Here is a 12410-nt window from a genome sequence, read left to right on the forward strand (position 1 = left end):
CACGTGGTCAGATGGGCGGGGGCTTGCAGACACTAGCAGCCAAGACGCCCCAAACCACACTGAGGAGAAATGGTTGTCGATGGCATTGAACTTGGGCCAGGAAGCCCTCTGGGATGCAGCTGTGTTCCTGTGGCCCCACTGACCTTTCATCTGTGGGAGGAGATGAGATGAACCTTCCAGGAAGGTCAGGCAGTGTCAGCGACAGGGCTGGAGGGCTTCCTGCCTGGGGACACCCTCTGTGCTTCTCTGACACCCACTCTGCCGCTTTTTTACAAATAGAGGGCATTTGACCTGTGGGTCCGTCCTTGGGTTGAAAAAAGTTTTATCTATCAATAGTTTGAGGGGAATTTCATGACCTTCTGTTTGAGAAAAATGGAATTAAAGCCACCCAGGTGGTTGAGAATAGTGTAATAATGTCCAGGTAGCTTGGATTGATTCCACTGTGGTAGCCACGGGTACATAGTCAACCTTGCCATTGCCTTTCTAAGGCTCCTTTATTTTTTTAAACATTTCTTTTTTTTTTTTTTCCTTCTCCTCATGTATCCTTCAGCCCTACCTCACAAGCACCCGAAGCTTGTCTCCGATGTCTGGACTTTTTGGTTCCATCTGGGCCCCGCAAAGCGACGTGTATGAAAATTGCTGCCCCGTCAACCCCACCACGGAACACTCGACTCACATGGAAAACCAGGCGGTCATGTGCAAGGAATACTACCCAGGGTTTAACCCATTCCGTGCCTATATGGACCTGGACATATGGACTAGCACCGCGAACAGGAGCGCAAACTTCCCGCTGTCGAGAGACTCCAGCTACTGTGGGAACGTGTGAAAAAGGTTCGCGTTTTCAACAGTGTGAATAAAGAGGCTTGTGTTTTGATTACTAGCGTAAACTGGTTGTTGACATAGATTGACGTTGGTGGATATTTTGGCACTTTTATATGAAAATAAATTTTTTAATGAAATCTGGGTGCTCTATTTTTTTTAATCCTTCACAAATCAGTGATAGAAACGAAGCATCCATGTGTCCTAACTTCATAACTCAAGAAGCGTGTCAGACATGCCAAATGTTTAAATCAGAACCAGGGCGGCTTCTAAGAAGGTAAGAGTTGAGAAAGAAAGCACTGCAGTGATTGCCCCCTCCGTGGGCATCGGACTCCCCGGGAGCCTACAGAAAGTGACTTTGATCAGGTGGCATTCCGAGGGATGCTGCTGTAATGGGCCTGTGGTTCAGGCAGCCAGGATTTTGTTTCAAGTGCTCCGTTGACTGAAACGAGCCTCCAGTGTTGGGAAGCCAACTGCCAGTTACTTGCCTGGAGGGACCAGTCCTGGTGGGCAGGGCTGCTGGGGTGGAGCAGAGAGCCCGGCACTGTTCTGCTCGACCGTGTGACAGGGATGTCCCCTCCCCTCCATCAGGCCAGTCACCAGGGGCACGACAGCAGTAGGGACATGCTGGTAAGTGTCCGGTTTCCCTCCGAGTGAACAGGCTGAGTCCAAATACAAGTACTGAGCAGGTTAGGGTGTTCGTGCGTGTTTGCTAGGCTGGTTTGTATCTGCTTGTCAGTGATCTAGAAATCCATGTGATGGAATTATCTGTTTGCATGTATAAACTTTGAAAACATTTCAGCTTTTAATAAAAATGTCTTATTTTTACATTTTGTTTTGTCCTTATTGGAAATGGAGTGGGAGAGATTTTTGAGTGGAATGCTTGGTTCGCTTGCTGTTTCTTTCTCTTTGCCTTGGCCGTGTGGGACCCTGGACGAAGGGTGAGTGCACTGTAACCTGGTACTGCCCTCCTGCAAGGAGCACCTCCGAGCATTCATGGCTACTGGAAACCTCTCAGGCTACCGACTTGGAATCCCCCATCCCCAGTACTGAATAATGCTGAAAAGTAGTTTAGGTTCTAGGTATATACCCAAAAGAATTGAAACAAATGCTTGTGCACCATGTTCACTGAAGGACTAGTCACAGTAGCCAGAAGGTGGAAACAACCTAAATGTCCATTGATGGAAGAATGGATAAGCAAAATGTGGTATATACAGACAATGGGATATTCAGCCTTAGAAGGGAAGGAAATTCTAACACATGCTACATCATGGATGAACCTTGAAAACATGCTGAGTGAAATAAGCCCGTCACAAAAGTACAAGTATTGTATGATTCCACTTATATGAGGTACCTAGTGCGGTCTAATTCAGAGTCAAAGTAGAATAGAGGTTACCAGGGGCTTGAAGGGGAGGGGAATGGGGAGTCAATGTTTAATAAGCTCAGAGTTTCAGTTTGAGGAGGTGAAAATGTTCTGGAGATGGATGGTGGTGATGGTTACATAACTGTGAATGTACTTCATGCCACTAGACTGTACACATAAAAACGGTTAAAATGGTAAGTATTGTGTTATGTGTATTTTACCAAAATAAAATAATTTAGGTTGATGAAAAAAGCCCCAAAGCATTTTCAATATCAAATTCAAAACTTCCCCACCAGAGAGTCTGAGACATTTAGATAAACGTTCTTCTCTCTGCTCAGATTGTTGATCTAATTTATTTTCCTGCTTTCACTGATCCTTCAATTCCCCATCAGGAAAGACCAAAACAAGTTTTTATTCCACTCTATACAAAAGAAAGTAAAAATCTGTGCTTTAGCTGGAATATTATCTTCAGCCATAAGACTAAAATCAGTGATGGGGGAACTGGAAGTTTTTATTCATTTAAAAATATTTGCCAAGCACCTCCCAGGAGCTGACACCTGTCCAGGGGCTGTGGGTGCAGCAGAGGACAGGACAGACAAGGTCCTGCTGGTACATTCCAGGAGCAGGGTCAGGGAAGAAGCAATCAAAAGGTTCAATGAGTATTTCGGGTCCTGGCGAGCGGTGAGGGCAGCCAAGGGGTGACGTGACCAGCGGGGGAGGTAGCAGGGGGTACCTGGGGTCTCAGGGGAAGTCTCCCTGCAGAGGTACATCTGAGGTACAACCTGGGTGACGAGAAAGCCGGCTGCACCCAGATCAGCGGGCCAGAGCCTCCAGCAGAGGAAAGAGCGAGGGCAAAGCCTCCGCGGCGGGAGGCCAGGGCGGCTGGGGCCCCGCAAGTCAGGGCCACAGGCACAGAGGAGAGGAGCTGTAGAGGCCGCGGGTCAGAGGCCACCTCCCTAAGGCCTCGTAGGCCTCTGAGGAGAGGATGGGAAGAGCAGTGGGCCCCACTGGGGTGTCTTAAGGGAGAGGGACCGTCATATGATTTGAGTGTCAGAGACACTGAGGGCTGGATGGAGATCGGTCCTGGGCGGGGCGGGGAGGGGCGCCAGGGACAGTTCCGGCAGTCAGTCGCCTGCAGCAGCGGGTGACAGGATGGTGCCAGCAGGCTGGGGTGGAGGGGCGTAGGGTGGCCAGCGCCCCTGCTGGACCTCGAGAGCTGGGTCCTGCTGATGCCCTTGACCGAGAGGAAGAGCCCCGGGGCGGGGGGAGGGTCTGGTTGGGGGCAGGGGGCCTAGAGGTCCGTGCTGGACTATTTGGTGTGGGAGGCCTCGTAGCAAAGTGCAGACGGCATGGAGGCTGTGGCCCCGACAAATCTGAAGGTCGGTGGAGTTCAGGACTGGAGACCGGGGGGGGCGTCCATCCTCGGCCTCCAGATAGTTCTAGAGCAATTGGAGTGCCTGGGGCCTCTCCGGGAGGAGAAGGGTCCTGAGCACTTAGCCAGGGGCCCCCGTGTTTAGAAGAGGAGGCGGCAGCAGAGAAGACTGAGGAGGAATCGCTGAGGAGGTCATAGGCCCAAAGGGGAGGCAGTGGACCAGACTGGGTCAAAGGCTGGGGGACCCGTCAGATGAGGGAGCCCTGAGGGCTGCATCCAGCCCATGACCCTTGTGGTGTCCTCAGCTGTTCCAGCCGCAGCCAGTTGACACGGGAGATGGAGGTGGCAGTGGAGAAGGCCAGCTGTGGGGAGCTGGACGCGGGTACACGAGGCCAAGGCGGGAGAGCGCTGGGCCTGCTGCGTGCTGAGGGTGAGGCCCGGGCAGAGAGGGGGCAGGTGGGGCCCTGGGTGTCACTTGCAGGCACCTGAGCCTGGACAGACAGGGGCACTTCATCCCCCGTGGTGGGAGGGACGGCAGAGACCTGAGCAGAATAGGCCTATTTATGAGAGAAGACGCCCAGGTTTGGGTTGCACATCATGGCCTCTGGCCTGCTTTTGTGGATAAAGTTGTACTGGAACACAGCCGCTCCTCATTCCTCTACCGAACAGGGCACAGCCTAAAATGTTTACTCCAGTCCTTTACAGAAAAAGCTTGCTGATCTTTGCTCTAAGGGACGGAAGAGCAACAAGAGAGCAGGAACCTGGGTCTCCGACACCGCAGAGGCACCTGCCCTCACAGCCCTGGGCTCCGACTGCCCTGGGAAGGGACACATAAGTTCTCTCTTGTTTGGCTACTGCTGTGTGGGGTCTGTGTTACAGCATCAGCGCTAATACAGCCCTCCTTTCTTGTCTGGTTCAGTATTGTCTCTGGCGCCTGGTATAGTGTCTGATACACAGGAGTGTGTGGAAAGGAATGAGTGGGAGGGGCGTGCGTGAGCACAAGTATCTGGCAGTAAAGAAGTGAGTCTTAATAATTAGGGAATACTTCGATTATTCTGTGGCCGACCACAAGCAAAGGCAGGAGAATTACCACAGTTCCTTACATACTAAACACACATACATACATACATGCTCTTACATACCAATCTCCATGTACAGAGCTCTTCATGACAACTGTTACTACATTGGATTATGTTACCACTGGGGAAAACCTGAGGATCACTAGAGTGAGTAAGGTGGTAGAGGCTGACTCTGACTTCCAGGAGCTTTGATTTTAATGGGAGACTCATTGACGAACATCCCCTTTGGGGCCAGACTTCGTGGGGTCTAACTCCAGCTTTAGCACATTCTTAAATGTCCCATGCCTCAGTTTCCTCTTTCTGTAAAATGGGGATAATAATGGTAACAAATCTCATAGAGTTGCTGGGAAGATTTAATGAATGAGTTTTTAGATAGTTCTTGGCACATAGTAAACCCTCAATTGGCTACTTTCAGTATTCCATATAATTACTATCATCAATTTAAATGAAAGAACATGACACATAGGAACAGGATACATAGGAACTTAAGTCTCAGGGTGGGAAGGGGCAAGTGAAGCAGGCATTTGTACATTGCTGATGAGATGGTAAATTGGTGGGCAATGTGTATTAGGTACCTTGAAAACTCTTCTAGGAATTGACTCCCAAGGAAAACAGTAAAAAAATTGTGCACAAAAATCAGTTTTCTATTGCTGCTGTAAAAAGTTCCCACAAACCTGGGGGCTTCAAACAACAGAAATGTAGTATCTTACAGTTTTGTAGGTCAGAAATCCAAAACAGGTCCTGCTGGGCTAAAATCAAGGTGTTGGCAAGGCTGTGTTCCTTTGCAGGGGCTCTAGGGGAGAATCTGCTCCTTTCTCGACTGCCCCAGCTTCTAGAGGCTGCTTACATTCCTTGGATCACGGCCCCCTTCCTCCATCCTCAAAGCCAGCAACATGGAACCCCTCTGACCGTGCTTCCATTGTCACATCTTTGTCTCTGACCACAGCTGGGAAAGTTTCTCTTCTTTTAAGGACTCATGTGATTGATTCGACTGGCTCCACCCAGATTAACTCCCCATCTCGAGGTTCTTAACTTAATCATACCTTCAAAGTCACATATTTTTGCTATGCAGTCACATATTCACAGGTTCCAGGGTTTAGGATGTGGACATCTTTGGGGCAGGGTTGTTATTCTGCCTATGATGTATGAGCAGATTCATTACAGTGTTTAGAACACTGATGAATTGCAAATAAATGTTCCACGATAGGAATAGGTTTAAATTACAGTACATACAGATGTTGGAATACAAGGAAGCCTCTAAAAATCATTGTAAGAGAATGACATAGGCAATGAAAGAGGTAGAATACAGTTTATACACAGTATGAGCCCATACTGAATTTGGGGCAGGGGCGGGGGGAGGATGCACCATCTGGTGGGTGGGATTGTGAGTGATTTTCATTTCCTTTTTTGTATTGATATTTTTTGGGGGTATTGTCTAGTATAAGCATGTAATTACTATCACTCCACTTCCTCCCAAAACTTTTAATTAAGTCTTAAGGGAAAATATATTTTATTTAACAATGGTGAAAGCAAGTATGTTAAAAACAAATGCTAAAGTCCTAATAAAATTTACATTACGCTATAAAAGGACATAATTTAAAGGCAAAGTCAAAGTGAAACTTTCACTAAGCATTCCCTAATAAAAATCCTATAAAATGAGGTATGTAGTAGTTACTTGGGCTAGGATTAAAGGCATATAAGAATGTCTTTAAACACTCGTATAGGCAACATACAAAATGCAACGCAGTCTAATTATAATTAGTTAAAATACAGGACAAGTAATATAAAAACACCTTTTAAATACAACTTTAAAAAGATACATATAATATTAATGCAAACTCTAATTAACATTTCAAAGTAATTATTTCTGTGTGACCCAGACATTTGAACAACTTAATACTCCCGCTGGAGTACGGAGAAGATGTCAGTAAAATAAAACGTGTTTGTGTACCTAGAACGTATGTAGTATTTATAAAGGAAAACTCTTACTTTAGAAACTGAAAACAAACAAAAACTTTACCCAGTGTCATTTCATCTGGATGGATGTTTATTCCAATTGGATGTTTATTCATTCGCTGTAGATGTAGAACTTATTGACCATGTTTTAAAAATGGAAGGAACAACAACAACAACAAAAATGGAAGGAACAGACCAAGCGCCGTGACCTCAGGACTGGGTGGGCTGCAACACTGGCGCGAAACATGACCACTGAGTCTATTTCAATATGAAAAGCAATTCCTGCCACAAAAGGAGCAAGCAGTGCTGGGTTAGGCCACGTCCCCCAATCCATCACGTATTCCTGAACCACAGTGCTGCTGAAAAGAAACCAACCACTTGTTTGCCTTCCTTCTTTAATTAAAAGACTTCATTAAATCAGAATAATGTGTCAAAATCCAGAGCTGATTGTGTATTAGTTGGGAAAGGCTAGGTTACGCTGCAGAAACAAACGGATCCCCAAACAGGCCCTAATGACACTCCAGGGTAACTGTCCTCTGGTGGGACTCAGTATCGAGGCCACTGTGCTCTTGTGACTCGACCATCTCCGCAAGCAGTTTCCCCGCTTAAATCCACAGGAAGAACTGACAAGACTCAGCCTGCTCTTCCGGGCTTGGCCCCGGCGGTGACGTACAGTACGTCCATACGTCACTTCCGCCTACAGCTGGTTGGCAGGAACCAGTCACGTGGTCCCACTCTGGGAAAGAGAGGCTTTCCCTTGTCCGAGCAGCGCGGAGCAGATGCTGCTGAGCAGTCCTAATATGTAACCACGCTGTACGGTCTCGGAGAAGATTTCTTTATTTCCCCCCTAGTTGGAGAGGTTTATGGAGTCTAAACCCCACACAGCCAACAAGGCCTGGGCCTCCTTGTGGGGAGAAGGCCCTGCAGTGCCAGCGGAAGTGTGACTTGCGGCCCCGCCATTCCGGGAGTTCCTCAAAGTTGAGTGCTGGTTCCGTGTGGTAGCCAGCCGGCACCCACGCCGACAGGCTTCCACATCCTGGGGAACTAGATGCAGCCCACAGTCCCTGCGGTCTGTGTCTGCCCTAGGAGCCCAAGCTGGCTCCTCAAACACAGTGTGTGCTCCCTGTGTTGCTTCTACTTCAGAAAAATAAGGTTTAAGGTCACAGGCACAAATATATGTCAATTACTGAATAGCTATTCAAAAACAGTTTACCAGAGTGACTAGTAGGCCTGAAACCCAGGTAGCCAAGAAAGGGATCATTGCTGGAGTAAATCTGAAACAGAACTTGGAGAAATGGATAGTGGTTACACTGGAGGTAACATGTTGGTTTCCTATGTTTCACTTCCTGATGGGAAGTGAAAGTCTGGTCAAGTTCAACTGGGGATGAGATGAAGGCTGAAGCAGTCTTAAGCTCACGATTTCATGCCCAGGCTACAATGAGAAGGATGATCAAAACAATTATGGGATATTATTCTAGGTGTCAAATGCGAGACAGCCTCCAGGGCTGGGGAAAGCTGGATGCCAGCAGGAAGCAGTAGACGTGCAAGTGTGAGAAAAAGACAGGCTAGGCTGGGGTGTGGCCAGAAATGGATTTGAAAGGCAGGCCTGAGACATGTTTCAGAGAAGGGGGCTGTCAGGCCAGGCAGAGGGAGCTTGGCCGCAGAGGAGGTGGCCATGCTGCTGCCAGTCAACACCAAATGCTCTTTCTCTGACCCGACCAGAAACCTTGCTTTACAAATGCTGGGGGTTTTGCCCACAGCAACCATAATCCTCTCCTCTCCCTCTCACTGGGTTACTTCTCCACCCCAGGAATGACCTCTTACATGGTACTGACTTAAATCCATCGTGGCTCTTTCTCAACTTTTTAAGACTACGTGGAAATACCTTTATTGTTTGTTCGGTCTGTTGTAGAAAATATGGATAAGCAAAAGGAAAAAAAAAAAAAAAAAAAAGAGAAAACCACTGTAATCCTACCACCCACAAAGCAGCAGTCAGCATTTCGGTATGTTTCCTTCCAGACTTGTGTATATGTGTTTTTACAAAAATAGGATATACACACTATTCCGTGAATTGCTTTTCTCATTTAACATTCTATGAAAAGCTAGATTTACTTCTGAATGCCTATTAGACATTTTACCAATATTTCTCAATGTGTCAACATGAAACTTATCACTTCTAATCTATCCCTAACTTAAATCTATGCCTGAATTTGTTCATTTACTAACTTATTCATTTACCACCCTCTGAGTCCACAGTAGGGGCCTAGGCGCTTGATAGTTACAGATAAGTCAGCCCAGACACTCTCTCTTCCCAACCCTCCTCACGTTTAATTGGCCACTAAATCACTCATTCATTCAACAAATATTTGTTTCATCTCTCCTGACGTGCCCTGTAGGCAGCCCGTGTCCTCATGATTTGCTCATTCAATAAAATTGAGCAGCTATTATGTGCCACACTTTGTTTTGTGCTCTGGACATACCACAGTAAACAAGACAGGCATGCTCCCTTCTACCAGGGTGCTAATAATCTAGAGGGGGAAAAAAACAATACATCACTGCGTTAGTTCTTGATTACTGCATGACAAATGACCCCCAACTTAGAGACTTAACATAACAACAGTTATTATGTCACAGTTTCTGCGGGTCAGGAGTCGGCACGACTCAGCTTGGGGCCTTCTGTCTCAGAGTTTCTCTCACAGCTGCATTTGGGGTGTCAGTCAGGGCTGCAGTTACCTCAAGGCTCAGCTGGCGGAGAATTTGTTTCCAAGCTCATTCATGTAGTTGTTGGCAGGATTCAGTGTCTTGCTTGTTGTTGGCTGCAGGCTGGCCTCAGTTTCTGGCCACATGCACCTCCCCATTAGGGCAGCTCGCTTCAGCAGAACAAGCAAGCGGGGCAGGGGTGGGGGAGAGAGAGAGAGAGATAGGAAGAGAAAGGGAAGACAGAAGTCATGCCTTTAGGACATAATCTCAGAAGTGACCTGCCATCACTTTGCCATATTCTCTTTGTTAGGAGCAAGTCCCTAGGTCCTGCCCCCCACTCAAGGGGAGGAGATGAGTAGCAGGAAGTGGGGGACTTCGGGAGCCATTTTAGAAGGTTGCCTGCCCCCATCGCAAATAGACAAGACAGTTCCAGCTCATGTTCAGCACTCGGAAGGAAATGAAACAGGGAGAAGACAGAGTGCCTGGGAGTGTTGGGAAGGGGACTCCTGAGTGAGTGGGCAGGGGAGACCTCGTGAGGAGGGAACAGGTAAGCAGGGACCTGAATGACAAGAAGGATCCTGTCCGGGAATACCCAGGTCTCCCTGACAGGGGAGCAGGAAGTGCACAGGGGGACAGAGAGCTTTGCGTGTTTGAGGAAGAGAACAGAGGCCAGTAACATGGAAGAAAGTGAGTGATGGGGACGCGGTGACTGGTGAGGTGAGAACCTTATAACAGAGCTTATAACAAATTACACAAGGTAAATACTGTCTCTGTTTTGGAATAACAAGTAACTTCCCTAAGATCGCACAGCTTGGAAGTGACGTAGCACACACAAAGATTTGAACTTGGGTCTACCTGATGCTAGAATCCACGTATTTGCCACAGCAGCAGCCTGCAGTTCATTGCAGAATCCACTAGAAGGGATGAGTTGCAAAGGAAACCATAAACAAGACAAAAAGACAACCTTTAGAATGGGAGAAGATATTTGAAAACCAAGCGACTGACAAGGGATTAATCTCCAAAATATACAAACAGCACATGCAGCTCAATATTAAAAACACAAACAACCCAATCAAAAAATGAGCAGGGCTTCCCTGGTGGCGCAGTGGTTGGGAGTCTGCCTGCCAATGCAGGGGACACGGGTTCGCGCCCTGGTCTGGGAAGATCCCACATGCGCGGAGCGACTGGGCCCGTGAGCCACAATTACTGAGCCTGCGCGTCTGGAGCCTGTGCTCCGCAACAAGAGAGGCTGCGATAGCGAGAGGCCCGCGCACCGCGATGAAGAGTGGCCCCCACTTGCCGCAACTGGAGAAAGCCCTCACAGAGAAACAAAGACCCAACACAGCCATAAATTAAAAAAAAAAAAAAAAAAATGGGCAGAAGATCTAAACAGACATTTCTCCAAAGAAGACATACAGTTGGCCAAAAAGCACATGAAAAGATGCTCAACATCACTAATTATTAGAGAAATGCAAATCAAAAGTACAGTAAGGTATCTGCTCACACCAGTCAGAATGGCCATCATCAAAAAATCTAAAAACAATAAATGCTGGAGAGAGTGGGGAGTGAAGGGAACCCTCTTGCACTGTTGGTGGGAATGTAAATTGGTGCAGCCACTATGGAGAACAGTATGGAGGTTCCTTAAAAAACTAAAAATAGAGCTACCATATGATCCAGCGATCCCACCCCTGGGCATATATCTGGAGAAAACCATAATTCAAAAAGATACAGGCACCCCAATGTTCATTGCAGCACTATTTACAATAGCCAGAACATGGAAGCAGCCTGAGTGTCCATCGACAGATGAATGGATAAGGAAGATATGGTACATATATACAATGGAATATTACTCAGCCATAAAAAAGAATGAATTAATGCCATTTGCAGCAACATGGATGGACTTAGAGATTGTCATACTGAGTGAAGTAAGTCAGACAAAGAAAGACAAATATCATATATTGCTTATATGTGGAATCTTAAAAAATGATACAAATGAACTTATTTACAAAACAGAAACAGACTCACAGACTTAGAAAACAAGCTTATGGTTACTGGGGGAGAAGGGATAAATTGGGAGATTAGGATTGACATATACACACTACTATATATAAAATAGATAACTAATAAGGACCTACATAGCCCAGGGAACTCTACACAATACTCCATAATGACCTATATGGGAAAATAATCTAAAAAAGAATGTATATATGTATATGTATGACTGATTCACTTTGCTGTACCCCTGAAACTAACACTACATTGTAAATCAACTATACGCCAATAAAAATTTAAAAATAAATAAAAATTAAAGAAAAAAAAGGATGAGTTGGGTGATCAGCCACCCTGGGGGCCCAGGATGGAGGAGTTGCCTAGGACGTGAGACTTTCATGGCTAAAACCAGGGCAGTCCGGAGGAAACCAAGATAGTTGATCACCCTAGGTGAGAACATGACCACTGGGGTCTTTGATGTGATATTAAACCCAGGCCGAGCCAGCAGCCATGAGTCAGCCAGGGGAAGACTCAGCTGTGTGTTTTGTTGCCAAAAGAATAAACTGTGGAATAGCCCCACCTTGTTGCTAAAACACGATGTTTAAATACTGAAGTTTTGTTGCCTTTTGTTTTTCTCAGGTCATTTCTGTGAGAAAAGCTGGCCTAACACAGAGGTGTGGTCATGGAAACTTAGGACTGGGAGAGACCAAGGCTGGTCCACGCCCAACCTCAGCCACTGAGCAGGACATAGGGCACAGGGCAGGGCTTCCTGTTCCTCAGACATCTTCCTACTGGGCATCCTGCTTTCGGCATATGTACTGATACAAGTGCCTCGTGCCCCTTCCTGAATCACACCTCCCCCCCATCACTCCCCCCCCCCAACCTCAGGGCGGTACCTGGCCCCTGGGAGGTGCTACACGGCAGTCCAACAAATGACAGTGACCTGTGCACAGCAAAGTGTGATTGGACTGAAAAGCTCACACCAGTGAAAGCCGGAGGCTGAGCTGCAGACGTTACTTGGCTTTGCTGCCTTTACCATATCCTGGTGACCTGAAGCAGGAGGTCAGTGGATCAAAGATAGCCCCAGTGGGATTGGCCGTCTCTCGTGGAGAAAACTGATCCTTCACTTCCT

The 12410-nt window shown here is 47.1% G+C and overlaps 1 protein-coding gene across 8 annotated transcripts in view; it reads left to right on the forward strand.

The window, feature by feature from the left end:
• Window positions 1–1647, forward strand: part of TMEM131L (transmembrane 131 like) — a 158243-nt gene extending 156596 nt beyond the window's left edge. For all 8 annotated transcript variants that reach the window (XM_082463494.1, XM_082463496.1, XM_082463499.1 and 5 more), the window contains one exon: window positions 551–1647. In XM_082463494.1, the coding sequence (XP_082319620.1) occupies window positions 551–826 (276 nt within the window). In that variant the 3' untranslated portion in view covers window positions 827–1647. The remainder of the gene's footprint in view (window positions 1–550) is intronic.
• Window positions 1648–12410: the final 10763 nt, after the last annotated feature.

The sequence above is a fragment of the Balaenoptera physalus genome, assembly GCF_965194825.1.
Source record: "Balaenoptera physalus genome assembly, chromosome: 5".
Classification (NCBI taxonomy): Eukaryota; Metazoa; Chordata; class Mammalia; order Artiodactyla; family Balaenopteridae; genus Balaenoptera; species Balaenoptera physalus.